The sequence below is a fragment of the Cherax quadricarinatus genome, chromosome 52, assembly GCF_038502225.1.
Source record: "Cherax quadricarinatus isolate ZL_2023a chromosome 52, ASM3850222v1, whole genome shotgun sequence".
NCBI classification, from domain to species: Eukaryota; Metazoa; Arthropoda; class Malacostraca; order Decapoda; family Parastacidae; genus Cherax; species Cherax quadricarinatus.
In genome coordinates this window covers 24,435,033-24,462,993 of record NC_091343.1, presented here as the reverse complement: position 1 = coordinate 24,462,993, position 27,961 = coordinate 24,435,033, and the positions used below count along the sequence as shown (strand labels likewise).

General features: G+C 38.5%; 2 protein-coding genes across 2 annotated transcripts in view; both read right to left on the bottom strand.

The window, feature by feature from the left end:
* Nucleotides 1-50: 50 nt before the first annotated feature.
* LOC138854201 (uncharacterized) lies at nucleotides 51-26,243 on the bottom strand. The gene is made up of 8 exons (XM_070095996.1): nucleotides 26,225-26,243; nucleotides 21,390-21,506; nucleotides 15,448-15,564; nucleotides 12,397-12,513; nucleotides 9,491-9,607; nucleotides 6,573-6,689; nucleotides 3,653-3,769; nucleotides 51-851 (listed from the first exon to the last, which is right to left on the bottom strand). Exons 1-8 carry the CDS (start codon nucleotides 26,241-26,243, stop codon nucleotides 727-729), a joined length of 846 nt encoding a protein of 281 aa, XP_069952097.1. The 3' UTR covers nucleotides 51-726.
* Nucleotides 25,452-27,961, bottom strand: part of LOC128696849 (cytoplasmic tRNA 2-thiolation protein 2-like) — a 33,631-nt gene continuing 31,121 nt past the window's right edge. Inside the window, exon 7 of the mRNA XM_070095995.1 lies at nucleotides 25,452-26,436. Coding sequence (XP_069952096.1) covers nucleotides 26,338-26,436 — 99 coding nt within the window. The 3' untranslated portion in view covers nucleotides 25,452-26,337. The remainder of the gene's footprint in view (nucleotides 26,437-27,961) is intronic.

Genomic DNA, 27,961 nt, shown 5'->3' with positions numbered 1-27,961 from the left:
TCTACCAGCAATGTATCAGAAATAGTGACAGAACAATTGCTAAAAAAAAATTATGGGGAAACTGGATAATTTTAGTTTCCAAGTGCTGGATCAAGCGGGTTGCTATGGATATGTGGGCCTGTAGTTTGCGATCAGTAACACTAGTTAAATAGGCAATCAACAAAAAATGGCCAAGCTAAGAGGTTATACAATCTCCAGAGACAGGTCACAAATTCGTCGAGACACAAATCAGCTGTTACAGCATGCTGTAATCACAGTCAATCATTTCAAGTGGAAGGATGGGAGGGAGAGTTTTGGTTGAGCTGTGGACAAGAGACTGGTATTGTGGTCACCCAATTCACACTTCTATAGGAATTTCTCGTTTACCACACTCATAATTGTTTACCAATTGGTGGACAGTGAACAGTAATAAAAGCATTTGTATATCTACAGCGCCATGCAGTCATTGGACTGAATAATTATGTTAGGTAGTTGGACATTGTCCACAGACCTCAGGCAGTGAACTATGTTCACATACCTTTATCTCAATGACATAATCTTAATCTTTTATTCTCTTACTACTGTTTCTTCAAATCTTTCCCTCACTGTCACATCTTGTGGATCGCCAGCATATCATTGGCAGCTTGCTGCTGGTGAGAGATTTTGAGTGGTAACCTAGCTACCACCCATAATCCTAAAGTACCTCTGGTATGTAATAATATTCTCTTATTAACTAAGATTATGTCGTTACATACCAGGTTCGTGGTTTGGGGTTCCACGCAACGAAGATTTTTCCTTTGGCAACAAAGGATTCTTCTTCGGACGATTTACCCCCTGTCCAGTCCGGTAGTCGCAGACCTCATCGGGGTGGGCTGGTGAACATGAAGTACTTAACATCTCTTAATTCTTTAGCAATCAAGTCATTATTTTTAAATGTAATTCTTTAAATTTTTATATGTTTGAATTAGAGATAAATACTATTTCATGGCCGACATGCGACATTTTTTTTTTTTCTATGTTACTGAATGGGTAATAAGTGGAGTGACATACTAGTTAACTATTATTTATAGCAGTAGTTGGGGTAAGTTAACTATTATGTGATAAATATTTCCATGGTATGTGAACCTTCAGTAATATAGTTTTATTATGTACTATATATTTATTAAGTATGATTTATTGTCCAGTGTTAATTTGCATTTTACTGATGTATATTACTATGACATTTATTTAATATATAGGATGTAAAATTTATTTATAAAAAATTGTATTATTTCGGCTGTATATAAAATGATTATTTTAATTTCATAAATGTTAGTATATATTATTTCTGGTACATGTATATATTTATGATTTATCATTTTCATGTCATAAATGGGAAAGGTTAAGGTGTAGCAATATTATAAATTTTAATATTTTGCAAATCATAGGTTGTACATATAATATTGGTGTATTTTGTGTATGAATCACACATGCTTAGTGCTTCTTTTTAATAATAGAAGTACATCGTAGTAACAATAATAGTGGTAGTAGCATTGTATCAAGCATGTCCAGAATTCTAGCAAGCATGTCCAGTATTCTAGCTAGCATGTCCAGTATTATAGCATGTCTAATATTTTTTCCTGTCCAGTATTGTATCAAGCATGTCCAATATTGTATCATGTCCACTACTGCTAAAGGTCCCGCTTCACACACGGAGGGCCCGGGTTCGATTCCCGGCGGGTGGAAATATTTCAACGTATTTCCTTACACCTATTGTCCTCTTCACCTAGCAGCAAGTAGGTACCTGGGTGTTAGTCGACTGGAGTGGGTCACATCCTGTGAGACAAGATTGAGGACCCAAATGGAACTAAGTTAGACAGTCCTCTATGACGCACCGACTTTTTTGGGTTATCCTGGGTTGCTAACCCTCGGGTTAAAAAAAAAAATCCGAGCGAAACGCCTAAGATGTATGGTTCGTTAACATATTTATAGTTGGAGTTATAAAAGAAGGGAACGCTAGTGCTATGCAGAGGTGCGAGATTAAAATATTTTGGATCTGATACAATGATAGTACAATGATAGAATGGAGGAAGGTAGTATGCAGGAAGTAAATATGTTCAGATATTTAGGAGTGGTCTTATCAGCAGACGAATCCATGAAAAACAAAGGGTACTATGGAATTGAAGGAGAAAAGGTGGGTGGTGCATTGAGGCATCTGTGGAGACAAAGAATATTATCTATGGATCCAAAGAGGGAAATATGTCAGAGCATAGTGACACCAACACCTTTATATAGATGCGAAACATTGGTTTTGAATCTTGCAGCGAGGAGGTGGCTGGAAACAATGGAGATGCCATATCTGAGGGCTATCTGTGGTGTGGATATTATGTTGAGAATTTTAACTTGGAGATTAGCATGTGTGGAGGTTACTAAAAGTATCATCCAAAGGGCAGAGGAGGAGTTGTTGAGGTGGATTTGACATTTAGATAGGTGTACGAAATTTGGATGACTTGGAAAGTATGTAGTGGAAGGTAGGCTGGGTTGGGGTCGTCAAATCAAAGGTTGGAAGGAGTGGGTATCGGAGGTTTTGTGTGTAAAGAGCTTGGACAACCAGCAGGCATGTTAGGAGTGAAGGCCAATGGCACTTGGAATTTTATGAGCAGTTGGAGTGTGACCACGGTGACATTTTGTGAAGGGATTCAGGAAAACTGGTTAGCCAGATATGAATCCTTAAGGTGGGAAGCACAGTGCCCACACTCTCAAGGAGGTTTGCGTGGTTTGAAGTTAGGAGAGGCAACTGAAATGTATTGGCTCGCCTCTGTCGAGAGAGCAATAGAATCAACGATGGCGAAAGCGTTTCTTCTCTTTTGGTTATCCTACCTTTGTGGGAAATGGCCAGTGTTAGAAAAAAATTTGGATATTAGGTACAAACAGTATCAAAGTCCCAGGATTGTTTACGTTCTACCAGCAATGTATCAGAAATAGTGACAGAACAATTGCTAAAAAAAAATTATGGGGAAACTGGATAATTTTAGTTTCCAAGTGCTGGATCAAGCGGGTTGCTATGGATATGTGGGCCTGTAGTTTGCGATCAGTAACACTAGTTAAATAGGCAATCAACAAAAAATGGCCAAGCTAAGAGGTTATACAATCTCCAGAGACAGGTCACAAATTCGTCGAGACACAAATCAGCTGTTACAGCATGCTGTAATCACAGTCAATCATTTCAAGTGGAAGGATGGGAGGGAGAGTTTTGGTTGAGCTGTGGACAAGAGACTGGTATTGTGGTCACCCAATTCACACTTCTATAGGAATTTCTCGTTTACCACACTCATAATTGTTTACCAATTGGTGGACAGTGAACAGTAATAAAAGCATTTGTATATCTACAGCGCCATGCAGTCATTGGACTGAATAATTATGTTAGGTAGTTGGACATTGTCCACAGACCTCAGGCAGTGAACTATGTTCACATACCTTTATCTCAATGACATAATCTTAATCTTTTATTCTCTTACTACTGTTTCTTCAAATCTTTCCCTCACTGTCACATCTTGTGGATCGCCAGCATATCATTGGCAGCTTGCTGCTGGTGAGAGATTTTGAGTGGTAACCTAGCTACCACCCATAATCCTAAAGTACCTCTGGTATGTAATAATATTCTCTTATTAACTAAGATTATGTCGTTACATACCAGGTTCGTGGTTTGGGGTTCCACGCAACGAAGATTTTTCCTTTGGCAACAAAGGATTCTTCTTCGGACGATTTACCCCCTGTCCAGTCCGGTAGTCGCAGACCTCATCGGGGTGGGCTGGTGAACATGAAGTACTTAACATCTCTTAATTCTTTAGCAATCAAGTCATTATTTTTAAATGTAATTCTTTAAATTTTTATATGTTTGAATTAGAGATAAATACTATTTCATGGCCGACATGCGACATTTTTTTTTTTTCTATGTTACTGAATGGGTAATAAGTGGAGTGACATACTAGTTAACTATTATTTATAGCAGTAGTTGGGGTAAGTTAACTATTATGTGATAAATATTTCCATGGTATGTGAACCTTCAGTAATATAGTTTTATTATGTACTATATATTTATTAAGTATGATTTATTGTCCAGTGTTAATTTGCATTTTACTGATGTATATTACTATGACATTTATTTAATATATAGGATGTAAAATTTATTTATAAAAAATTGTATTATTTCGGCTGTATATAAAATGATTATTTTAATTTCATAAATGTTAGTATATATTATTTCTGGTACATGTATATATTTATGATTTATCATTTTCATGTCATAAATGGGAAAGGTTAAGGTGTAGCAATATTATAAATTTTAATATTTTGCAAATCATAGGTTGTACATATAATATTGGTGTATTTTGTGTATGAATCACACATGCTTAGTGCTTCTTTTTAATAATAGAAGTACATCGTAGTAACAATAATAGTGGTAGTAGCATTGTATCAAGCATGTCCAGAATTCTAGCAAGCATGTCCAGTATTCTAGCTAGCATGTCCAGTATTATAGCATGTCTAATATTTTTTCCTGTCCAGTATTGTATCAAGCATGTCCAATATTGTATCATGTCCACTACTGCTAAAGGTCCCGCTTCACACACGGAGGGCCCGGGTTCGATTCCCGGCGGGTGGAAATATTTCAACGTATTTCCTTACACCTGTTGTCCTCTTCACCTAGCAGCAAATAGGTACCTGGGTGTTAGTCGACTGGAGTGGGTCACATCCTGTGAGACAAGATTGAGGACCCAAATGGAACTAAGTTAGACAGTCCTCTATGACGCACCGACTTTTTTGGGTTATCCTGGGTTGCTAACCCTCGGGTTAAAAAAAAAAATCCGAGCGAAACGCCTAAGATGTATGGTTCGTTAACATATTTATAGTTGGAGTTATAAAAGAAGGGAACGCTAGTGCTATGCAGAGGTGCGAGATTAAAATATTTTGGATCTGATACAATGATAGTACAATGATAGAATGGAGGAAGGTAGTATGCAGGAAGTAAATATGTTCAGATATTTAGGAGTGGTCTTATCAGCAGACGAATCCATGAAAAACAAAGGGTACTATGGAATTGAAGGAGAAAAGGTGGGTGGTGCATTGAGGCATCTGTGGAGACAAAGAATATTATCTATGGATCCAAAGAGGGAAATATGTCAGAGCATAGTGACACCAACACCTTTATATAGATGCGAAACATTGGTTTTGAATCTTGCAGCGAGGAGGTGGCTGGAAACAATGGAGATGCCATATCTGAGGGCTATCTGTGGTGTGGATATTATGTTGAGAATTTTAACTTGGAGATTAGCATGTGTGGAGGTTACTAAAAGTATCATCCAAAGGGCAGAGGAGGAGTTGTTGAGGTGGATTTGACATTTAGATAGGTGTACGAAATTTGGATGACTTGGAAAGTATGTAGTGGAAGGTAGGCTGGGTTGGGGTCGTCAAATCAAAGGTTGGAAGGAGTGGGTATCGGAGGTTTTGTGTGTAAAGAGCTTGGACAACCAGCAGGCATGTTAGGAGTGAAGGCCAATGGCACTTGGAATTTTATGAGCAGTTGGAGTGTGACCACGGTGACATTTTGTGAAGGGATTCAGGAAAACTGGTTAGCCAGATATGAATCCTTAAGGTGGGAAGCACAGTGCCCACACTCTCAAGGAGGTTTGCGTGGTTTGAAGTTAGGAGAGGCAACTGAAATGTATTGGCTCGCCTCTGTCGAGAGAGCAATAGAATCAACGATGGCGAAAGCGTTTCTTCTCTTTTGGTTATCCTACCTTTGTGGGAAATGGCCAGTGTGTTAGAAAAAAATTTGGATATTAGGTACAAACAGTATCAAAGTCCCAGGATTGTTTACGTTCTACCAGCAATGTATCAGAAATAGTGACAGAACAATTGCTAAAAAAAAATTATGGGGAAACTGGATAATTTTAGTTTCCAAGTGCTGGATCAAGCGGGTTGCTATGGATATGTGGGCCTGTAGTTTGCGATCAGTAACACTAGTTAAATAGGCAATCAACAAAAAATGGCCAAGCTAAGAGGTTATACAATCTCCAGAGACAGGTCACAAATTCGTCGAGACACAAATCAGCTGTTACAGCATGCTGTAATCACAGTCAATCATTTCAAGTGGAAGGATGGGAGGGAGAGTTTTGGTTGAGCTGTGGACAAGAGACTGGTATTGTGGTCACCCAATTCACACTTCTATAGGAATTTCTCGTTTACCACACTCATAATTGTTTACCAATTGGTGGACAGTGAACAGTAATAAAAGCATTTGTATATCTACAGCGCCATGCAGTCATTGGACTGAATAATTATGTTAGGTAGTTGGACATTGTCCACAGACCTCAGGCAGTGAACTATGTTCACATACCTTTATCTCAATGACATAATCTTAATCTTTTATTCTCTTACTACTGTTTCTTCAAATCTTTCCCTCACTGTCACATCTTGTGGATCGCCAGCATATCATTGGCAGCTTGCTGCTGGTGAGAGATTTTGAGTGGTAACCTAGCTACCACCCATAATCCTAAAGTACCTCTGGTATGTAATAATATTCTCTTATTAACTAAGATTATGTCGTTACATACCAGGTTCGTGGTTTGGGGTTCCACGCAACGAAGATTTTTCCTTTGGCAACAAAGGATTCTTCTTCGGACGATTTACCCCCTGTCCAGTCCGGTAGTCGCAGACCTCATCGGGGTGGGCTGGTGAACATGAAGTACTTAACATCTCTTAATTCTTTAGCAATCAAGTCATTATTTTTAAATGTAATTCTTTAAATTTTTATATGTTTGAATTAGAGATAAATACTATTTCATGGCCGACATGCGACATTTTTTTTTTTTCTATGTTACTGAATGGGTAATAAGTGGAGTGACATACTAGTTAACTATTATTTATAGCAGTAGTTGGGGTAAGTTAACTATTATGTGATAAATATTTCCATGGTATGTGAACCTTCAGTAATATAGTTTTATTATGTACTATATATTTATTAAGTATGATTTATTGTCCAGTGTTAATTTGCATTTTACTGATGTATATTACTATGACATTTATTTAATATATAGGATGTAAAATTTATTTATAAAAAATTGTATTATTTCGGCTGTATATAAAATGATTATTTTAATTTCATAAATGTTAGTATATATTATTTCTGGTACATGTATATATTTATGATTTATCATTTTCATGTCATAAATGGGAAAGGTTAAGGTGTAGCAATATTATAAATTTTAATATTTTGCAAATCATAGGTTGTACATATAATATTGGTGTATTTTGTGTATGAATCACACATGCTTAGTGCTTCTTTTTAATAATAGAAGTACATCGTAGTAACAATAATAGTGGTAGTAGCATTGTATCAAGCATGTCCAGAATTCTAGCAAGCATGTCCAGTATTCTAGCTAGCATGTCCAGTATTATAGCATGTCTAATATTTTTTCCTGTCCAGTATTGTATCAAGCATGTCCAATATTGTATCATGTCCACTACTGCTAAAGGTCCCGCTTCACACACGGAGGGCCCGGGTTCGATTCCCGGCGGGTGGAAATATTTCAACGTATTTCCTTACACCTGTTGTCCTCTTCACCTAGCAGCAAATAGGTACCTGGGTGTTAGTCGACTGGAGTGGGTCACATCCTGTGAGACAAGATTGAGGACCCAAATGGAACTAAGTTAGACAGTCCTCTATGACGCACCGACTTTTTTGGGTTATCCTGGGTTGCTAACCCTCGGGTTAAAAAAAAAAATCCGAGCGAAACGCCTAAGATGTATGGTTCGTTAACATATTTATAGTTGGAGTTATAAAAGAAGGGAACGCTAGTGCTATGCAGAGGTGCGAGATTAAAATATTTTGGATCTGATACAATGATAGTACAATGATAGAATGGAGGAAGGTAGTATGCAGGAAGTAAATATGTTCAGATATTTAGGAGTGGTCTTATCAGCAGACGAATCCATGAAAAACAAAGGGTACTATGGAATTGAAGGAGAAAAGGTGGGTGGTGCATTGAGGCATCTGTGGAGACAAAGAATATTATCTATGGATCCAAAGAGGGAAATATGTCAGAGCATAGTGACACCAACACCTTTATATAGATGCGAAACATTGGTTTTGAATCTTGCAGCGAGGAGGTGGCTGGAAACAATGGAGATGCCATATCTGAGGGCTATCTGTGGTGTGGATATTATGTTGAGAATTTTAACTTGGAGATTAGCATGTGTGGAGGTTACTAAAAGTATCATCCAAAGGGCAGAGGAGGAGTTGTTGAGGTGGATTTGACATTTAGATAGGTGTACGAAATTTGGATGACTTGGAAAGTATGTAGTGGAAGGTAGGCTGGGTTGGGGTCGTCAAATCAAAGGTTGGAGGGAGTGGGTATCGGAGGTTTTGTGTGTAAAGAGCTTGGACAACCAGCAGGCATGTTAGGAGTGAAGGCCAATGGCACTTGGAATTTTATGAGCAGTTGGAGTGTGACCACGGTGACATTTTGTGAAGGGATTCAGGAAAACTGGTTAGCCAGATATGAATCCTTAAGGTGGGAAGCACAGTGCCCACACTCTCAAGGAGGTTTGCGTGGTTTGAAGTTAGGAGAGGCAACTGAAATGTATTGGCTCGCCTCTGTCGAGAGAGCAATAGAATCAACGATGGCGAAAGCGTTTCTTCTCTTTTGGTTATCCTACCTTTGTGGGAAATGGCCAGTGTTAGAAAAAAATTTGGATATTAGGTACAAACAGTATCAAAGTCCCAGGATTGTTTACGTTCTACCAGCAATGTATCAGAAATAGTGACAGAACAATTGCTAAAAAAAAATTATGGGGAAACTGGATAATTTTAGTTTCCAAGTGCTGGATCAAGCGGGTTGCTATGGATATGTGGGCCTGTAGTTTGCGATCAGTAACACTAGTTAAATAGGCAATCAACAAAAAATGGCCAAGCTAAGAGGTTATACAATCTCCAGAGACAGGTCACAAATTCGTCGAGACACAAATCAGCTGTTACAGCATGCTGTAATCACAGTCAATCATTTCAAGTGGAAGGATGGGAGGGAGAGTTTTGGTTGAGCTGTGGACAAGAGACTGGTATTGTGGTCACCCAATTCACACTTCTATAGGAATTTCTCGTTTACCACACTCATAATTGTTTACCAATTGGTGGACAGTGAACAGTAATAAAAGCATTTGTATATCTACAGCGCCATGCAGTCATTGGACTGAATAATTATGTTAGGTAGTTGGACATTGTCCACAGACCTCAGGCAGTGAACTATGTTCACATACCTTTATCTCAATGACATAATCTTAATCTTTTATTCTCTTACTACTGTTTCTTCAAATCTTTCCCTCACTGTCACATCTTGTGGATCGCCAGCATATCATTGGCAGCTTGCTGCTGGTGAGAGATTTTGAGTGGTAACCTAGCTACCACCCATAATCCTAAAGTACCTCTGGTATGTAATAATATTCTCTTATTAACTAAGATTATGTCGTTACATACCAGGTTCGTGGTTTGGGGTTCCACGCAACGAAGATTTTTCCTTTGGCAACAAAGGATTCTTCTTCGGACGATTTACCCCCTGTCCAGTCCGGTAGTCGCAGACCTCATCGGGGTGGGCTGGTGAACATGAAGTACTTAACATCTCTTAATTCTTTAGCAATCAAGTCATTATTTTTAAATGTAATTCTTTAAATTTTTATATGTTTGAATTAGAGATAAATACTATTTCATGGCCGACATGCGACATTTTTTTTTTTTCTATGTTACTGAATGGGTAATAAGTGGAGTGACATACTAGTTAACTATTATTTATAGCAGTAGTTGGGGTAAGTTAACTATTATGTGATAAATATTTCCATGGTATGTGAACCTTCAGTAATATAGTTTTATTATGTACTATATATTTATTAAGTATGATTTATTGTCCAGTGTTAATTTGCATTTTACTGATGTATATTACTATGACATTTATTTAATATATAGGATGTAAAATTTATTTATAAAAAATTGTATTATTTCGGCTGTATATAAAATGATTATTTTAATTTCATAAATGTTAGTATATATTATTTCTGGTACATGTATATATTTATGATTTATCATTTTCATGTCATAAATGGGAAAGGTTAAGGTGTAGCAATATTATAAATTTTAATATTTTGCAAATCATAGGTTGTACATATAATATTGGTGTATTTTGTGTATGAATCACACATGCTTAGTGCTTCTTTTTAATAATAGAAGTACATCGTAGTAACAATAATAGTGGTAGTAGCATTGTATCAAGCATGTCCAGAATTCTAGCAAGCATGTCCAGTATTCTAGCTAGCATGTCCAGTATTATAGCATGTCTAATATTTTTTCCTGTCCAGTATTGTATCAAGCATGTCCAATATTGTATCATGTCCACTACTGCTAAAGGTCCCGCTTCACACACGGAGGGCCCGGGTTCGATTCCCGGCGGGTGGAAATATTTCAACGTATTTCCTTACACCTGTTGTCCTCTTCACCTAGCAGCAAATAGGTACCTGGGTGTTAGTCGACTGGAGTGGGTCACATCCTGTGAGACAAGATTGAGGACCCAAATGGAACTAAGTTAGACAGTCCTCTATGACGCACCGACTTTTTTGGGTTATCCTGGGTTGCTAACCCTCGGGTTAAAAAAAAAAATCCGAGCGAAACGCCTAAGATGTATGGTTCGTTAACATATTTATAGTTGGAGTTATAAAAGAAGGGAACGCTAGTGCTATGCAGAGGTGCGAGATTAAAATATTTTGGATCTGATACAATGATAGTACAATGATAGAATGGAGGAAGGTAGTATGCAGGAAGTAAATATGTTCAGATATTTAGGAGTGGTCTTATCAGCAGACGAATCCATGAAAAACAAAGGGTACTATGGAATTGAAGGAGAAAAGGTGGGTGGTGCATTGAGGCATCTGTGGAGACAAAGAATATTATCTATGGATCCAAAGAGGGAAATATGTCAGAGCATAGTGACACCAACACCTTTATATAGATGCGAAACATTGGTTTTGAATCTTGCAGCGAGGAGGTGGCTGGAAACAATGGAGATGCCATATCTGAGGGCTATCTGTGGTGTGGATATTATGTTGAGAATTTTAACTTGGAGATTAGCATGTGTGGAGGTTACTAAAAGTATCATCCAAAGGGCAGAGGAGGAGTTGTTGAGGTGGATTTGACATTTAGATAGGTGTACGAAATTTGGATGACTTGGAAAGTATGTAGTGGAAGGTAGGCTGGGTTGGGGTCGTCAAATCAAAGGTTGGAGGGAGTGGGTATCGGAGGTTTTGTGTGTAAAGAGCTTGGACAACCAGCAGGCATGTTAGGAGTGAAGGCCAATGGCACTTGGAATTTTATGAGCAGTTGGAGTGTGACCACGGTGACATTTTGTGAAGGGATTCAGGAAAACTGGTTAGCCAGATATGAATCCTTAAGGTGGGAAGCACAGTGCCCACACTCTCAAGGAGGTTTGCGTGGTTTGAAGTTAGGAGAGGCAACTGAAATGTATTGGCTCGCCTCTGTCGAGAGAGCAATAGAATCAATGATGGCGAAAGCGTTTCTTCTCTTTTGGTTATCCTACCTTTGTGGGAAATGGCCAGTGTGTTAGAAAAAAATTTGGATATTAGGTACAAACAGTATCAAAGTCCCAGGATTGTTTACGTTCTACCAGCAATGTATCAGAAATAGTGACAGAACAATTGCTAAAAAAAAATTATGGGGAAACTGGATAATTTTAGTTTCCAAGTGCTGGATCAAGCGGGTTGCTATGGATATGTGGGCCTGTAGTTTGCGATCAGTAACACTAGTTAAATAGGCAATCAACAAAAAATGGCCAAGCTAAGAGGTTATACAATCTCCAGAGACAGGTCACAAATTCGTCGAGACACAAATCAGCTGTTACAGCATGCTGTAATCACAGTCAATCATTTCAAGTGGAAGGATGGGAGGGAGAGTTTTGGTTGAGCTGTGGACAAGAGACTGGTATTGTGGTCACCCAATTCACACTTCTATAGGAATTTCTCGTTTACCACACTCATAATTGTTTTCCAGTCGGTGGACTGTGAATAAAAAAGTATTTGTATATCTACAGCGCCATGCAGTCATTGGCCTGAATAATTATGTTAGGTAGTTGGACACTGTCCACCTCAGGCAATGAATTATGTTCACATGCCTTTATCTCAATCACATAATCTTTTATTCTCTTACTACTGTTTCTTCAAATCTTTCCCTCACTGTCACATCTTGTGGATCGCCAGCATATCATTGGCAGCTTGCTGCTGGTGAGAGATTTTGAGTGGTAACCTAGCTACCACCCATAATCCTAAAGTACCTCTGGTATGTAATAATATTCTCTTATTAACTAAGATTATGTCGTTACATACCAGGTTCGTGGTTTGGGGTTCCACGCAACGAAGATTTTTCCTTTGGCAACAAAGGATTCTTCTTCGGACGATTTACCCCCTGTCCAGTCCGGTAGTCGCAGACCTCATCGGGGTGGGCTGGTGAACATGAAGTACTTAACATCTCTTAATTCTTTAGCAATCAAGTCATTATTTTTAAATGTAATTCTTTAAATTTTTATATGTTTGAATAAGAGATAAATACTATTTCATGGCCAACATGCGACATTTTTTTTTTTCTATGTTACTGAATGGGTAATAAGTGGAGTGGCATACTAGTTAACTATTAATTATAATAGTAGTTGGGATAAGTTAACTATTATGTGAAATATAAATTTTTCCATGGTATGTGAACCTTCAGTAATATAGTTTTATTATGTACTATATGTTTATTAAATATGATTTATTGTCAAGTGTTAATGTGCATTTTACTGATGTATATTAATATGACATTTAATATACAGGATGTAAAATTTATTTATAAATATTTGTATTAATCCTACTATGTATAAAATTATTATTTTAATTTCATAAATGTTAATATATATTATTTCTGGTGTATATTTATGATTTATCATTTTAATGTCATAAATGGAAAAGGTTAAGGTGTAACAATGTTATAAATTTTAATATTTTGTGAATCATAGGTTGTACATATAATATTGGTGTATTTTGTGTATGAATCAGACATGCTTAGTGCTTCTTTTTAATAATAATAGAAGTACGTAGTAGTAACAATAATAGTGGTAGTAGCATTGTGTCAAGCATATCCAGTATTCTAGCAAGCATGTCCAAGTATTGTAGCATGTCTAATATTTTTTCCTGTCCAGTATTGTATCAAGCATGTCCAATATTGTATCATGTCAACTACTGCTAAAGCTCCTGTTTCACACACGGAGGGCCCGGGGTTGATTCCCGGCGGGTGGAAACATTTCGACGTGTTTCCTTACACCTGTTGTCCTGTTCACCTAGCAGCAAATAGGTAACTGGGTGTTAGTCGACTGGAGTGGGCTGCATCCTGGGGGGGCAAGATTGAGGACCCAAATGGAAGTAAGTTAAAAAGTCCTCGATGACGCACTGATTTTGTTAGGTTATCCTGGGTTGCTAACCCTCGGGTTAAAAAAAAAAAAATCCGAACGAAACATCTAAGATGTTTGGTTGGTTAACATATAGATGGAGTTACAAAAAAAGTGAATGCTAGTGCTGTGCAGAGATGCGAGATTAAAATATTTTGGATCTGATACAAGTAAGAATTGTCACAGTTGCTTTATGGTGATGACACTGCGCTTTTGAGAGATTCTGAATAGAAGTTGCAATGATTGGTCAACAAATTTAGTTAGGTATGTAGAAGGAAATTAAAAGTGAACATAGGAAAGAGCAACATGATGAGGGTAACAAAAAATTTAGGCAATGAAAGAATGGAGGAAGGTCGTATGCAGGAAGTAAATAACAAGTCGTCCGTCTCCCACCGAGACAGATATTTGGGAGTGGTCTTATTAGCAGATGAATCCATGAAAAACAAAGGGTACTATGGAATTGAAGGAGAAAAGGTGGGTGGTGCATTGAGGCATCTGTTGAGACAATATTGTCCATGGATCCAAAGAGGGAAATATGTGAGTGCACTATGCACTCCAAAACTCTTATATAGGTGCGGAGCATTGGTTGTGAATGTTTCAGCAAGGAGGAGGCTGAAAACAATGGAGATGCTATATCTGAAGGCAATTTGTGGTGTGAATATTATGCCGAGAATTTGTAACTTGGAGATCAGCATGTGTGGAGGTTACTAAAAGTATCATCCAGAGGGCACAGGAGGAGTTGTTGAGGTGGATTTGACATTTAGATAGGTGTAGGAAAATAGGATGACTTGGAAAGTATATCTGCAGTGGAAGGTAGGCCGGGTAGGGGTTGTCCTATTGAAGGTTGGAGGGAGTGGGTAAAGGAGCTTTTGTGTGTAAGGAGCTTGGACAACCAGCAGGCATGTTAGGAGTGGAAGCCAATGACATTTGGAATTTTATGAGCAGTTGGAGTGTGACCATGGTGACTTTGTGAAGGGATTCAGGAAAACTGGTTAGCCAGATTTGAATCCTTAAGGTGGGAAACAGTGCCTACACTCTCAAGGAGGTTTGCAGCATTTCAAGTTAGGAGAGGCAACTGAAATGTAGTATTGGCTCGCCTCTGTCAAGAGAGCGATAAAATGAATGATGGTGAAAGTGTTTCTTCTTTTTTGGTAATCCTACCTTGGTGGGAAATGGCCAATGTGTTAGAAAAAAATTTGGATATGACAAACAAACAGTGTCAAAGTCCCAGGATTATTTACGTTCTACCAGCAATGTATCAGAAATAGTGACAGAACAATTGTTAAACAAAAATTATGGGGAAACTGGTTATAGTTTCTGAGTGCTGGATCAAACAGGTTGCTATGGATATGTGGGCCTGTGGATTGCGATCAGTAACACTCTAGTTAAACAGTCAACAAAAAATGGCCAAGGTGAGAGGCAAAAAACACCAAAGACAGGTCACAGGGTCGTCGAGACAGAAATCAGCTGTTACAGCATGCTGTAATCAGCCAGTCATTTCAAATGGAAGGAGGGGGAGAGGGAGAGTTTTGGTTGAGCTGGGAACAAGAGACTGGTATTGTGGTCACCCAGTTCACACTAGGAATTTCTAGTTGACCAGACTCGTAATTGTTTTCCAGTCGGTGGACTGTTGATTATTAAAAGTATTTGTATATCTACAGTGCCATGCAGTCATTGGCCTGAATAATTGTGTTAGGTAGTTGGACATTGTCCACAGACCTCAGGCAGTGAACTATGTTCACATGCCTTTATCTCAATGACATAATCTTTTATTCTCTTACTACTGTTTCTTCAAATCTTTCCCTCAATGTCACATCTTGTGGATCGCCAGCATATCATCGGCAGCTTGCTGCTAGTGAGAGATTTTGAGTGGTAACCTAGCTACCACCCATAATCCTAAAGTACCTCTGGTATGTAATAATATTCTCTTATTAACTAAGATTATGTCGTTACATACCAGGTTCGTGGTTTGGGGTTCCACGCAACGAAGATTTTTCCTTTGGCAACAAAGGATTCTTCTTCGGACGATTTACCCCCTGTCCAGTCCGGTAGTCGCAGACCTCATCGGGGTGGGCTGGTGAACATGAAATACTTAACATCTATTAATTCTTTAGCAATCAAATCATTATATTTAAATGTAATTCTTTAAATTTTACTAAATTTTTATCATGTTTGAATTAGAGATAAATACTATTTCATGGCCAACATGCGACATTTTTTTTTTTCTATATTACTGAATGGGTAATAAGTGGAGTGGCATACTAGTTAACTATTAATTATAATAGTAGTTGGGATAAGTCAACTATTATGTGAAATATAAATTTTTCCATGGTATGTGAACCTTCAGTAATATAGTTTTATGTACTATATGTTTATTAAATATGATTTATTGTCAAGTGTTAATGTGCATTTTACTGATGTATATTAATATGACATTTAATATACAGGATGTAAAATTTATTTATAAATATTTGTATTAATCCTACTATGTATAAAATTATTATTTTAATTTCATAAATGTTAATATATATTATTTCTGGTGTATATTTATGATTTATCATTTTAATGTCATAAATGGAAAAGGTTAAGGTGTAACAATGTTATAAATTTTAATATTTTGTGAATCATAGGTTGTACATATAATATTGGTGTATTTTGTGTATGAATCAGACATGCTTAGTGCTTCTTTTTAATAATAATAGAAGTACGTAGTAGTAACAATAATAGTGGTAGTAGCATTGTGTCAAGCATATCCAGTATTCTAGCAAGCATGTCAAGTATTGTAGCATGTCTAATATTTTTTCCTGTCCAGTATTGTATCAAGCATGTCCAATATTGTATCATGTCAACTACTGCTAAAGCTCCTGCTTCACACACGTAGGGCCCGGGTTCGATTCCCGGCGGGTGGAAACATTTCGACGTGTTTCCTTACACCTGTTGTCCTGTTCACCTAGCAGCAAATAGGTAACTGGGTGTTAGTCGACTGGAGTGGGCTGCATCCTGGGGGGGCAAGATTGAGGACCCAAATGGAAGTAAGTTAAAAAGTCCTCGATGACGCACTGATTTTGTTAGGTTATCCTGGGTTGCTAACCCTCGGGTTAAAAAAAAAAAAAATCCGAACGAAACATCTAAGATGTTTGGTTGGTTAACATATAGATGGAGTTACAAAAAAAGTGAATGCTAGTGCTGTGCAGAGATGCGAGATTAAAATATTTTGGATCTGATACAACATGATGAGGGTAACAAAAAATTTAGGCAATGAAAGAATGGAGGAAGGTCGTATGCAGGAAGTAAATTTTTTTTTTTTTTTTTTTTTCAACAAGTAAAACGACAACCACCCAGACAGATATTTTGGAGTGGTCTTATTAGCAGATGAATCCATGAAAAACAAAGGGTACTATGGAATTGAAGGAGAAAAGGTGGGTGGTGCATTGAGGCATCTGTTGAGACAATATTGTCCATGGATCCAAAGAGGGAAATATGTGAGTGCACTATGCACTCCAAAACTCTTATATAGGTGCGAAGCATTGGTTGTGAATGTTTCAGCAAGGAGGAGGCTGAAAACAATGGAGATGCTATATCTGAAGGCAATTTGTGGTGTGAATATTATGCCGAGAATTTGTAACTTGGAGATCAGCATGTGTGGAGGTTACTAAAAGTATCATCCAGAGGGCACAGGAGGAGTTGTTGAGGTGGATTTGACATTTAGATAGGTGTAGGAAAATAGGATGACTTGGAAAGTATATCTGCAGTGGAAGGTAGGCCGGGTAGGGGTTGTCCTATTGAAGGTTGGAGGGAGTGGGTAAAGGAGCTTTTGTGTGTAAGGAGCTTGGACAACCAGCAGGCATGTTAGGAGTGGAAGCCAATGACATTTGGAATTTTATGAGCAGTTGGAGTGTGACCATGGTGACTTTGTGAAGGGATTCAGGAAAACTGGTTAGCCAGATTTGAATCCTTAAGGTGGGAAACAGTGCCTACACTCTCAAGGAGGTTTGCAGCATTTCAAGTTAGGAGAGGCAACTGAAATGTAGTATTGGCTCGCCTCTGTCAAGAGAGCGATAAAATGAATGATGGTGAAAGTGTTTCTTCTTTTTTGGTAATCCTACCTTGGTGGGAAATGGCCAATGTGTTAGAAAAAAATTTGGATATAACAAACAAACAGTGTCAAAGTCCCAGGATTATTTACGTTCTACCAGCAATGTATCAGAAATAGTGACAGAACAATTGTTAAACAAAAATTATGGGGAAACTGGTTATAGTTTCTGAGTGCTGGATCAAACAGGTTGCTATGGATATGTGGGCCTGTGGATTGCAATCAGTAGCACTCTAGTTAACCCTTTGAGGGTCAACAGGCCCTCTCCGGGACACGTTCTCAGGGTCGGCCAAATTAAAAAAAAAAAAAAAAAAAAAAAAATCTGATGAAAAGATAGAGAATCTTTTCCCAATCATAATGACACCAAAAGTATGAAATTTGATGGAAAACTTACAGAATTATGCATTCGCGAAGTTAGCGGTCTTGGCAATGTTTACGCATTGGCGATTTTGCCCACTTTGAGCCCCATTTTCGTCCAATTCCACTGTATTAGTCGACAAAAAAACATGAATATTTTGCTAGAACTCTATTTTTTCTATCGAATGAGTGCAAGAAACCGCCCATTTACCAATTTCAACTATCCAATACAGTGGTCAGAATTTAGCAATTTTGCCAGAATAAGCATTTAAGACATTCCTGGCACTAAAATGACATTTCCTCTGTTCATTAGTCACGTCTCAAGGCCCCTCTTACATTCTTTTGCTTTAAACTTTGAATTTTTATTCTCACAAAAAAATAGAAGTTTTACTGTTATGCAGACTACTGCATTAGTGTAAAAAATGGTATAAATAATATTGGCGCACTTGCGAAAGAATATTAGACTCACCAGTTGACGTTTATTGGACCATTGGCACGATTTGTTTACTTTTGAACTTTGGTAAAAATCGAACATTTCTGCTACTTTGAGCTCAATTTCAAGGTACTTTTCATTGTAAAACCAGCCAAAATCATCTCAATTTCTGTAATATGTCTTCCATTCTATAAAATGAGACCAAGAAAACTAGAATACAACAATAAATACCATATGAAAATACAGTGCAAAGTCGCTGTTTTATTCCAAAAAAACGGTCAAAGCTTTTTTTTTTCTCATTATGCACTGTGTGCTGCAGGATTTTTTTTTTATAATGTGCACACTGACCACATAGACCCATTCTTTCATATGTAGGCCTACCAGCTTTCACATAGACCCATTCTTTCATATGTAGGCCTACCAGCTTTCACATAGACCCATTCTTTCATATGTAGGCCTACCAGCTTTCTCCCACTAGATTTGAGGGTGCTAGAATTTAGGCGTACTAGTAGGTCAAAAACCCTTGGTCGTAAGCCGTACTAGTATGGTCGAAACCCTCAAAGGGTTAAACAGACAATCAACAAAAAATGGCCAAGTTGAGAGGTTACAAAAACTCCAGACAGAGGTCACAAGGTCGTCGAGACACAAATCAGCTGTTACAGCATGCTGTAATCAGTCAATCATTTCAAATGGAAGGAGGGTGAGGGAGAGTTTTGGTTGATCTGGGAACAGGAGACTGGTATTATGGTCACTCAATTCACACTACTATTGGAATTTCTGTTTTACCACCCCTCAAGGAAGGTTCCTTGATGTTGGTGAGGGGCTCTTGATTTAGGAAATTGGATCTGTGCTCCGGTTCCCCGAATTAAGCCTGAATGCCTTCCACATCCCCCCCCCACGCGCTGTATAATCCTCTGGGTTTAGCGCTTCCCCTTGATTATAATAATAATCTGGTTTACCAGATGGGACTGAGTAATTGTATACCAGTTGGTGGACTGTGAATAGTAATAAAAGTACATATATAGATATCTACAGTGCCATGCAGTCAGTGGACTGAATAATTGTTAGGTAGTTGGACATAGTTGTGGTCTGTGAACATTGTTCACATGCCTTTATCTCAGTTACATAATCATTTATTCTCTTACTACTGTTTCTTCTGATCTTTCCCTCAGTTCCACATCTTGTGGATCACCACCATATCATCAGCAGCTTGCTGCTGGTGATAGATATTGAGTGGTAACCTGGCTACCACCCATAATCCTAAAGTACCTCTGGGATATAGTATCATTCTCACATTTAATAAGAGTATGACACTATGTACCAGGTTTGTGGTTTGGGGTTCCACACAACGAAGATTTTTCCTGGCTTTATGCTGATGATATTGTGCTTTTGAGAGATTCTGAAGAGAATTTGCAAAGGTTGGTTGACAGAATTTAGAAGGGAACATAGGAAAGAGCAAGGTAATGAGGGTAACAGAAAATTTAAGCAAAGATTGGATATTGGATTGGAGGAAGGGAGTATAGAAGTCAGAAGATGGGTGTATGAAAGACCAAGTGAACCATAGAATTCAAGGAGAAAAGGTGGGTGGTGCATTGAGACATCTGTGGAGACTAAGAACATTATCAATGAAGAGAAAGAGGGGAATATATGAGAGTATAGTGATACCAACCCTCTTATATGGGTGTGAAACATGGGTTGTGAATGTTGCAGCAAGCCGGAGGCTGGAGACAGTGGAGATAATATGTCTGAGGACAGTCTGTGGTGTGAATATTATGCAGAGAATTTCTAGCATGAGATTAGGTTGTGTGGGGTTACTAAAAGTATTATCTAGAGGGCAGAGGAGGGGTGATGGAGGTGGTTTGGACATTTTGAGAGGTGGAGCAAAATAAGATGACCTGGAGAGTATAACTGTAGTGGAAGGAAGGCAGGGTAGGGGGTCATCCTATGAGAGGTTGGGTAAAGAAGGTTTTGTGCATGAGGGGCTTGGACAAAAAGCAGCCATGTGTGTGCATGTTAGGAATGGAGACCAATGGTGTTTGGAATTTTATGAGCTGTCGGAGTGTGAGTAAGGTGACATTTTGTGAAGGGATTCATGAAACTGATTAGCTGGATTTGAGTCCTGAAGGTGGGAAGCACTGTGCCTACACTCTGAAGGAGGGGTTGGGGGATTTACAGTTAGGAGAAATATCTGAACCATAATATTGGCTCGCCTCTGTCAAGAGAGCAAGAGAATGAATGATGGTGAGAGTGTTGCTTCTTTGGGTCACCCTACTTCAATGGGAAGTGGCCAGTGTGTTAAAAAAAAATTTGGAGATGATGACCAGTGTCCCAAGATTATATACCTACTACCAGCAATGTGACAGAACAAATGTTAAAAAAATTATGGGGAAACTAGATCATTATACTTTCCAAGTTCTGGATCAAGCAGGCTGTTGTGGATATGTGGGCCAGTGGATTGCCAATTGTAACACCCTAGTTAAACAGGCAATCAACAGAAAATGGCCAGGCATCAAGGTTACGCAAACTCCAGAAACAGGTCACAGGGTCGTCAAGACATCCATCAGCTGTTACAGCATACTGTAATCACAGTCAGTCATTTCAAATGGAAGAGGGGCAGGGAGAGTTTTGGCTGAGCTGGCAACAGGAAACTAATACTGTAGTCACCCAATTCACATTACTATAGGAATTTCTGGTTTACCAGACAGCGGACTGAATAATTGTTTACCAATCAGTGGACTGAATAATTGCGTTAGGTAGTTGGACACTGTCCACCTCAGGCAATGAATTATGTTCACATGCCTTTATCTCAATCACATAACCTTAATTTTTAATTTTCTTAGTACTGTCTCTTCTGATCTATCCCTCAACGCCACATCTTGTGGACCGCCAGCATATCATCGGCAGCTTGCTGCTGGTGAGAGATTATGAGTGGTAACCGAGCTACCACCCATAATCCTCAAGTACCTCTGGTATGTAATAATATTCTCTTATGTAATAAGAGTATGTCATTATGTACCAGGTTCGTGGTTTGGGGTTCCACGCAACGAAGATTTTTTCTTTGGCAACAAAGGATTTGTCTCCGGACGACTTACCCCCTGTCCAGTCCGGTAGTCGCAGACCTCATCGTGGTGGGCTGGTGAACATAGAATATTATCACATCTCTTAATTCTTTAGCAATCAAGTCATTATTTTTAAATTTAATTCTTTAGCAATCAAGTCATTATTTTTAAATTTAATTCTTTAGATTTTACAAAATTTTTCCCTTATGTTTGAATTAGAGATAAATACTATTTCATGGCCAACATGTGACTTTTTTTTCTGTATTACTGAATGGGTAGTAGTGGAGTGGCATACGTACATGGTATTTTCAGTGTTTTTCTTTTCAGCGATATTTTTGGCTCTGACTGTATTGTCCAAATTTTAGCCAAGTAAGTTTTATTATGGTCATCACTATTAAATTTCTGTCACTTCCATATTCATATAGTCGGACTTGAGTCCTGGAAATGGGAAGTACAATGCCTGCACTTTAAAGGAGGGGTTTGGGATATTGGCAGTTTGGAGGGATATGTTGTGTATCTTTATATGTATATGCTTCTAAACTGTTGTATTCTGAGCACCTCTGCAAAAACAGTGATAATGTGTGAGTGTGGTGAAAGTGTTGAATGATGATGAAAGTATTTTCTTTTTGGGTATTTTCTTTCTTTTTTGGGTCACCCTGCCTCGGTGGGAGACGGCCGACTTGTTGAAAAAAAAAAAAAGTTTTTTATTTTCCTACATTTTTGTTACATTTTTATGTTTTTTTTTTTTTTTTATTATCACACTGGCTGATTCCCACCAAGGCAGGGTGGCCCGAAAAAGAAAAACTTTCACCATCATTCACTCCATCACTGTCTTGCCAGAAGGGTGCTTTACACTACAGTTTTTAAACTGCAACATTAACACCCCTCCTTCAGAGTGCAGGCACTGTACTTCCCATCTCCAGGACTCAAGTCCGGCCTGCCGGTTTCCCTGAATCCCTTCATAAATGTTACTTTGCTCACACTCCAACAGCACGTCAAGTATTAAAAACCATTTGTCTCCATTCATGCGTGAGCATGTGCTCACGCATGCCTGCTGGAAGTCCAAGCCCCTCACACACAAAACCTCCTTTACCCCCTCCCTCCAACCTTTCCTAGGCTGACCCCTACCCCGCCTTCCTTCCACTACAGACTGATACACTCTTGAAGTCATTCTGTTTCGCTCCATTCTCTCTACATGTCTGAACCACCTCAACAACCCTTCCTCAGCCCTCTGGACAACAGTTTTGGTAATCCCGCACCTCCTCCTAACTTCCAAACTACGAATTCTCTGCATTATATTCACACCACACATTGCCCTCAGACATGACATCTCCACTGCCTCCAGCCTTCTCCTCGCTGCAACATTCATCACCCACGCTTCACACCCATATAAGAGCGTTGGTAAAACTATACTCTCATACATTCCCCTCTTTGCCTCCAAGGACAAAGTTCTGTCTCCACAGACTCCTAAGTGCACCACTCACTCTTTTTCCCTCATCAATTCTATGATTCACCTCATCTTTCATAGACCCATCCGCTGACACGTCCACTCCCAAATATCTGAATACGTTCACCTCCTCCATACTCTCTCCCTCCAATCTGATATCCAATCTTTCATCACCTAATCTTTTTATCCTCATAACCTTACTCTTTCCTGTATTCACCTTTAATTTTCTTCTTTTGCACACCCTACCAAATTCATCCACCAATCTCTGCAACTTCTCTTCAGAATCTCCCAAGAGCACAGTGTCATCAGCAAAGAGCAGCTGTGACAACTCCCACTTTGTGTGTGATTCTTTATCTTTTAACTCCATGCCTCTTGCCAAGACCCTCGCATTTACTTCTCTTACAACCCCATCTATAAATATATTAAACAACCACGGTGACATCACACATCCTTGTCTAAGGCCTACTTTTACTGGGAAATAATTTCCCTCTTTCCTACATACTCTAACTTGAGCCTCACTATCCTCGTAAAAACTCTTCACTGCTTTCAGTAACCTACCTCCTACACCATACACCTGCAACATCTGCCACATTGCCCCCCTATCCACCCTGTCATACGCCTTTTCCAAATCCATAAATGCCACAAAGACCTCTTTAGCCTTATCTAAATACTGTTCACTTATATGTTTCACTGTAAACACCTGGTCCACACACCCCCTACCTTTCCTAAAACCTCCTTGTTCATCTGCTATCCTATTCTCCGTCTTACTCTTAATTCTTTCAATTATAACTCTACCATACACTTTACCAGGTGGTTTAGAAAGACACGTAAGCAAACACTATAACATATTTATTAGAAAACGTTTCGGTCCTGGGACCTTGATCACTTCACTGAGAAGTGATCAAGGTCCCAGGACCGAAACGTTTTCTAATAAATATGTTATAGTGTTTGCTTACGTGTCTTTCTAAACCAACTTGTCGGTATTTATTACCAAGGTTTATTCCACTTTACCAGGTATACTCAACAGACTTATCCCCCTATCATTTTTGCACTCTCTTTTATCCCCTTTGCCTTTATACAAAGGAACTATGCATGCTCTCTGCCAATCCCTAGGTACCTTACCCTCTTCCATACATTTATTAAATAATTGCACCAACCACTCCAAAACTATATCCCCACCTGCTTTTAACATTTCTATCTTTATCCCATCAATCCCGGCTGCCTTACCCCCTTTCATTTTACCTACTGCCTCACGAACTTCCCCCACACTCACAACTGGCTCTTCCTCACTCCTACAAGATGTTATTCCTCCTTGCCCTATACACGAAATCACAGCTTCCCTATCTTCATCAACATTTAACAAATCCTCAAAATATTCCCTCCATCTTCCCAATACCTCTAACTCTCCATTTAATAACTCTCCTCTCCTATTTTTAACTGACAAATCCATTTGTTCTCTAGGCTTTCTTAACTTGTTAATCTCACTCCAAAACTTTTTCTTATTTTCAACAAAATTTGTATGTATGTACGTATACTGAATCCCGTGTACAGTAACCATTTTTTTCTTTTGCATAAAATTAATAAAAATCAGCATACTATAAGAATTTTGATATAGTGTGTATGTTCATAAGTCTCTATTTATATAATTTGTTGTGTATTAATCAGATCTAGGTAGAGTATTTTCATTTAAAGAATTTTTTATTTGATTCATGATGCATTCACATGCAGGGAACTGGGGTTATGCAATATAGGGATAACTTTCTCATATGCAGAGATTAAAAATATCTTGGTATATTCATGGCAAGAGCTAAATCCTTAGTGCCTAGCAATGGTGAGTATTCGGGTGTGATCTGAGGAAGGGAAAGAGTAGCTCAAATTTTTTTGAATCGTTGTCCCTTCTCTCTGAAGGAACCTCTTCTTGACTAAGTCTTTCAACAAGCACACAATTTTCCTCTGTAGTCGCCATTCTTCCCTCCTTCCTGATGGCCCCACCTGTGACACTCCCTATTACACTTTTTGATAGTAACTCCTGAGTCTTTTCTAACTCTACCTCTTATCCTTTCTGCCCCTTGCTACTTCTTGCTCCAGCCACACCCCCTGCAGTGCTGTAAAACCCTCGTGGGTTTAGAGCTTTGATTATGATCTTTGGCCTTTTTATAATGTTAATGGGAAACTATAATTTTAAGCCATAAAATGGCTTCAGCATAGATACTTTTGGCATAAGTGTTTATAATCTAAGGGTTTTATAATTATTGTATTTGCACTTAATTTAGTGTCTTGTAACACTCCTATGATAGAATTATCCAGGAAATGCACTCAACCCATAAGGGTTGTACAGTACGTGAGCAATAGAAAGCAATCAAATTAAATCAGAGATTTGCATTCACTTTCTTGGATCAAGATCCCCTCGCTGGCATCCAGGTACCTCCCTAGAGGGACCCATAATAGAAGGTAATGTGGAGTGGCTCCTGATATCAGTAAAACTTGAACCAGTTGTAAATTACATCAGACTTGCAGCACCTGGGATATTGAAGGAGTGTCAGGGATCAGGTATGATCAAAGAACAGCAAAATAGTTTCATTTCCTTGGACCAAGAGCCCCAAGGTTTTATTATAACCATGGGGGAATGCTATACCTGTAGGTATTATAGTGCCTTTGGGGGGGGGGAGGTACTCAGGCTCAATTCAGGGAACTGGAGCACAGATCAAATTCCCTAGATCAAGAACCCCTTACCAATGTCAAGGAACCTCCCTTGAGGAGTTAGGCTGGATTTTACATACCTGCCTTAAATCTACTCCCCAAGATAGAAGTATCTTTATTTTACAAAATATTAATATCTTTCAGTCAATATACTTACAGTATTTAAATTTCCTAAATGCTGTCAATCTAACTACAAACTACCCTTGTATGATTAGCACTTCTTTTTTATTATAATAACTGCAGACTGTTAGGTAGTTAGCACGTTGGTTCTACAGATGTTAGTCGACTGGTATGGGTTGCATCCTGGGACAAAACTGACCTAATTTGCCCAAAATGCTCTGCATAACAAGGGGCTTTCTATATAGTAGTATGTCATTGATGTCAGCTAGGCCTGTATACCCTGTACATGTACTTGTAGTAAATTAAGATATTATTATTAAGATAGGGTTCCCCCCAACCCCCATGTTAAATTCATGCAATAGCTCTTCCTATATAAATGGTGCCAATAAGACATGCACCATTTAATGTGAAGGTAGTTGATCATATAATTTGATTACATATACAGATAATTACTGAAATATAAATATTCTTTTGTTCCCTAAATGAAGGATTTAAAAGTGTAAAAAAAAAAAAATTTCCTAGTACGGTATGCATTCAGGTGCATAATTGTAATTATTAGAGGTTTTTATGAAAATAGTAATTAGTCAGCCAAGAATCAAAGGTTTGTTTAAAAACAGGCATATAAATCATGGGCTTGATTAAATGAGAAAATCTTGTATTTGTTCCCTCATACACTTTTGGCGTTCAAGTTTCACTGCTGCTGCTCGTGCTTTGACTGGAAGATGATTCACCCCATCCTGTAACAAATATATTAAAGAATACAGGGAGAGTTTAATAAACAAGAAATAACATAAATATAAATGAAAAATTAAGGGGAAACTCTTCCTCTAAAAACTGGTGAAGGGCAGGGCATTTAGTAGAAGGTGCAGCTACTCTTCTCTAATTTGGATCAAACCTAGTCTTTCCATTCCTCAGCTCTATGACCCCTGTTAGATCAGAATTATCTACAATATATCAAGATCCTTGTGGGTTTAGCACTTGCTGCGTATAATCAGTTAAATATACAGTATTATTTTAAAGTTTTATAGGTAGTAGGTTGGTAGACAGCAACCGCCCAGGGAGGTACTACCGTCCTGCCAAGTGAGTGTAAAACGAAAGCCTGTAATTGTTTTACATGATGGTAGGATTGCTGGTGTCCTTTTTTCTGTCTCATGAACATGCAAGATTTCAGGTACGTCTTGCTAATTCTACTTACACTTAGGTCACACTGCACATACATGTACAAGCATATATGTACACACACCCCTCTGGGTTTTCTGCTATTTTCTTTCTAGTTCTTGTTCTTGTTTATTTCCTCTTATCTCCATGGGGAAGTGGAACAGAATTCTTCCTCCGTAAGCCATGCGTGTTGTAAGAGGCGACTAAAATGCCGGGAGCAAGGGGCTAGTAACCCCTTCTCCTGTATAAATTTAAAAAAGAGAAACTTCTGTTTTTCTTTTTTTGCCACCCTGCCTCGGTGGGATACAGCCGCTTTGTTGAAAGAAGATTTTAAGTTTTAAAGAAAGCAGTATAAAAGAATACAGACAGGCCCTATTTGTATGGCTCCTAAGGTTCTTAACCCCAAACAATAAGCAAAAATTGCCAGTGGGTGGGAACAAAGCAGTTTGTTCATTATCAGATACATCTAAAAAGCCTGAGATCATGTGACTCCTTTGTTGTTGGGTAGGTGGTGCTTTGCCTGGTTGAGTATCGTGCATACTAATGTTTTAGAAATTTTGTAGCTTCCAGTGTTACACTATGGTGTTGGTGACAGCGATTCGCAAGTACCACCAACACTGCTGAATCAACTTCTAACAAAGCAGCGGCACTGCCAAAATCCACTTCAAAGAATTAGTAGGTTGGTAGACAGCAACCACCCAGGGAAGTACTACCGTCCTGCCAGATGACTGTGAAACAGAAACCTGTAACTGTTTTGCATGATGGTAGGATTGCTGGTTTCTTTTTCTGTCTCATAAACACGCTAGATAACAGGGATATCTTGTTACTCCTACTTACACTTTGGTCACACTTCACAGACACGCACATGCATATATATATACATACATCTAGGTTTTTCTCCTTTTTCTAAATAGCTCTTGTTCTTCTTTATTTCTTCTATTGTCCATGGGGAAGTGGAAAAGAATCTTTCCTCCGTAAGCCATGCGTGTCGTATGAGGCGACTAAAATGCCGGGAGCAATGGGCTAGTAACCCCTTCTCCTGTAGACACTTACTAAAAAAGAGAAGAAGAAAAACTTTATAAAACTGGGATGCTTAAATGTGCG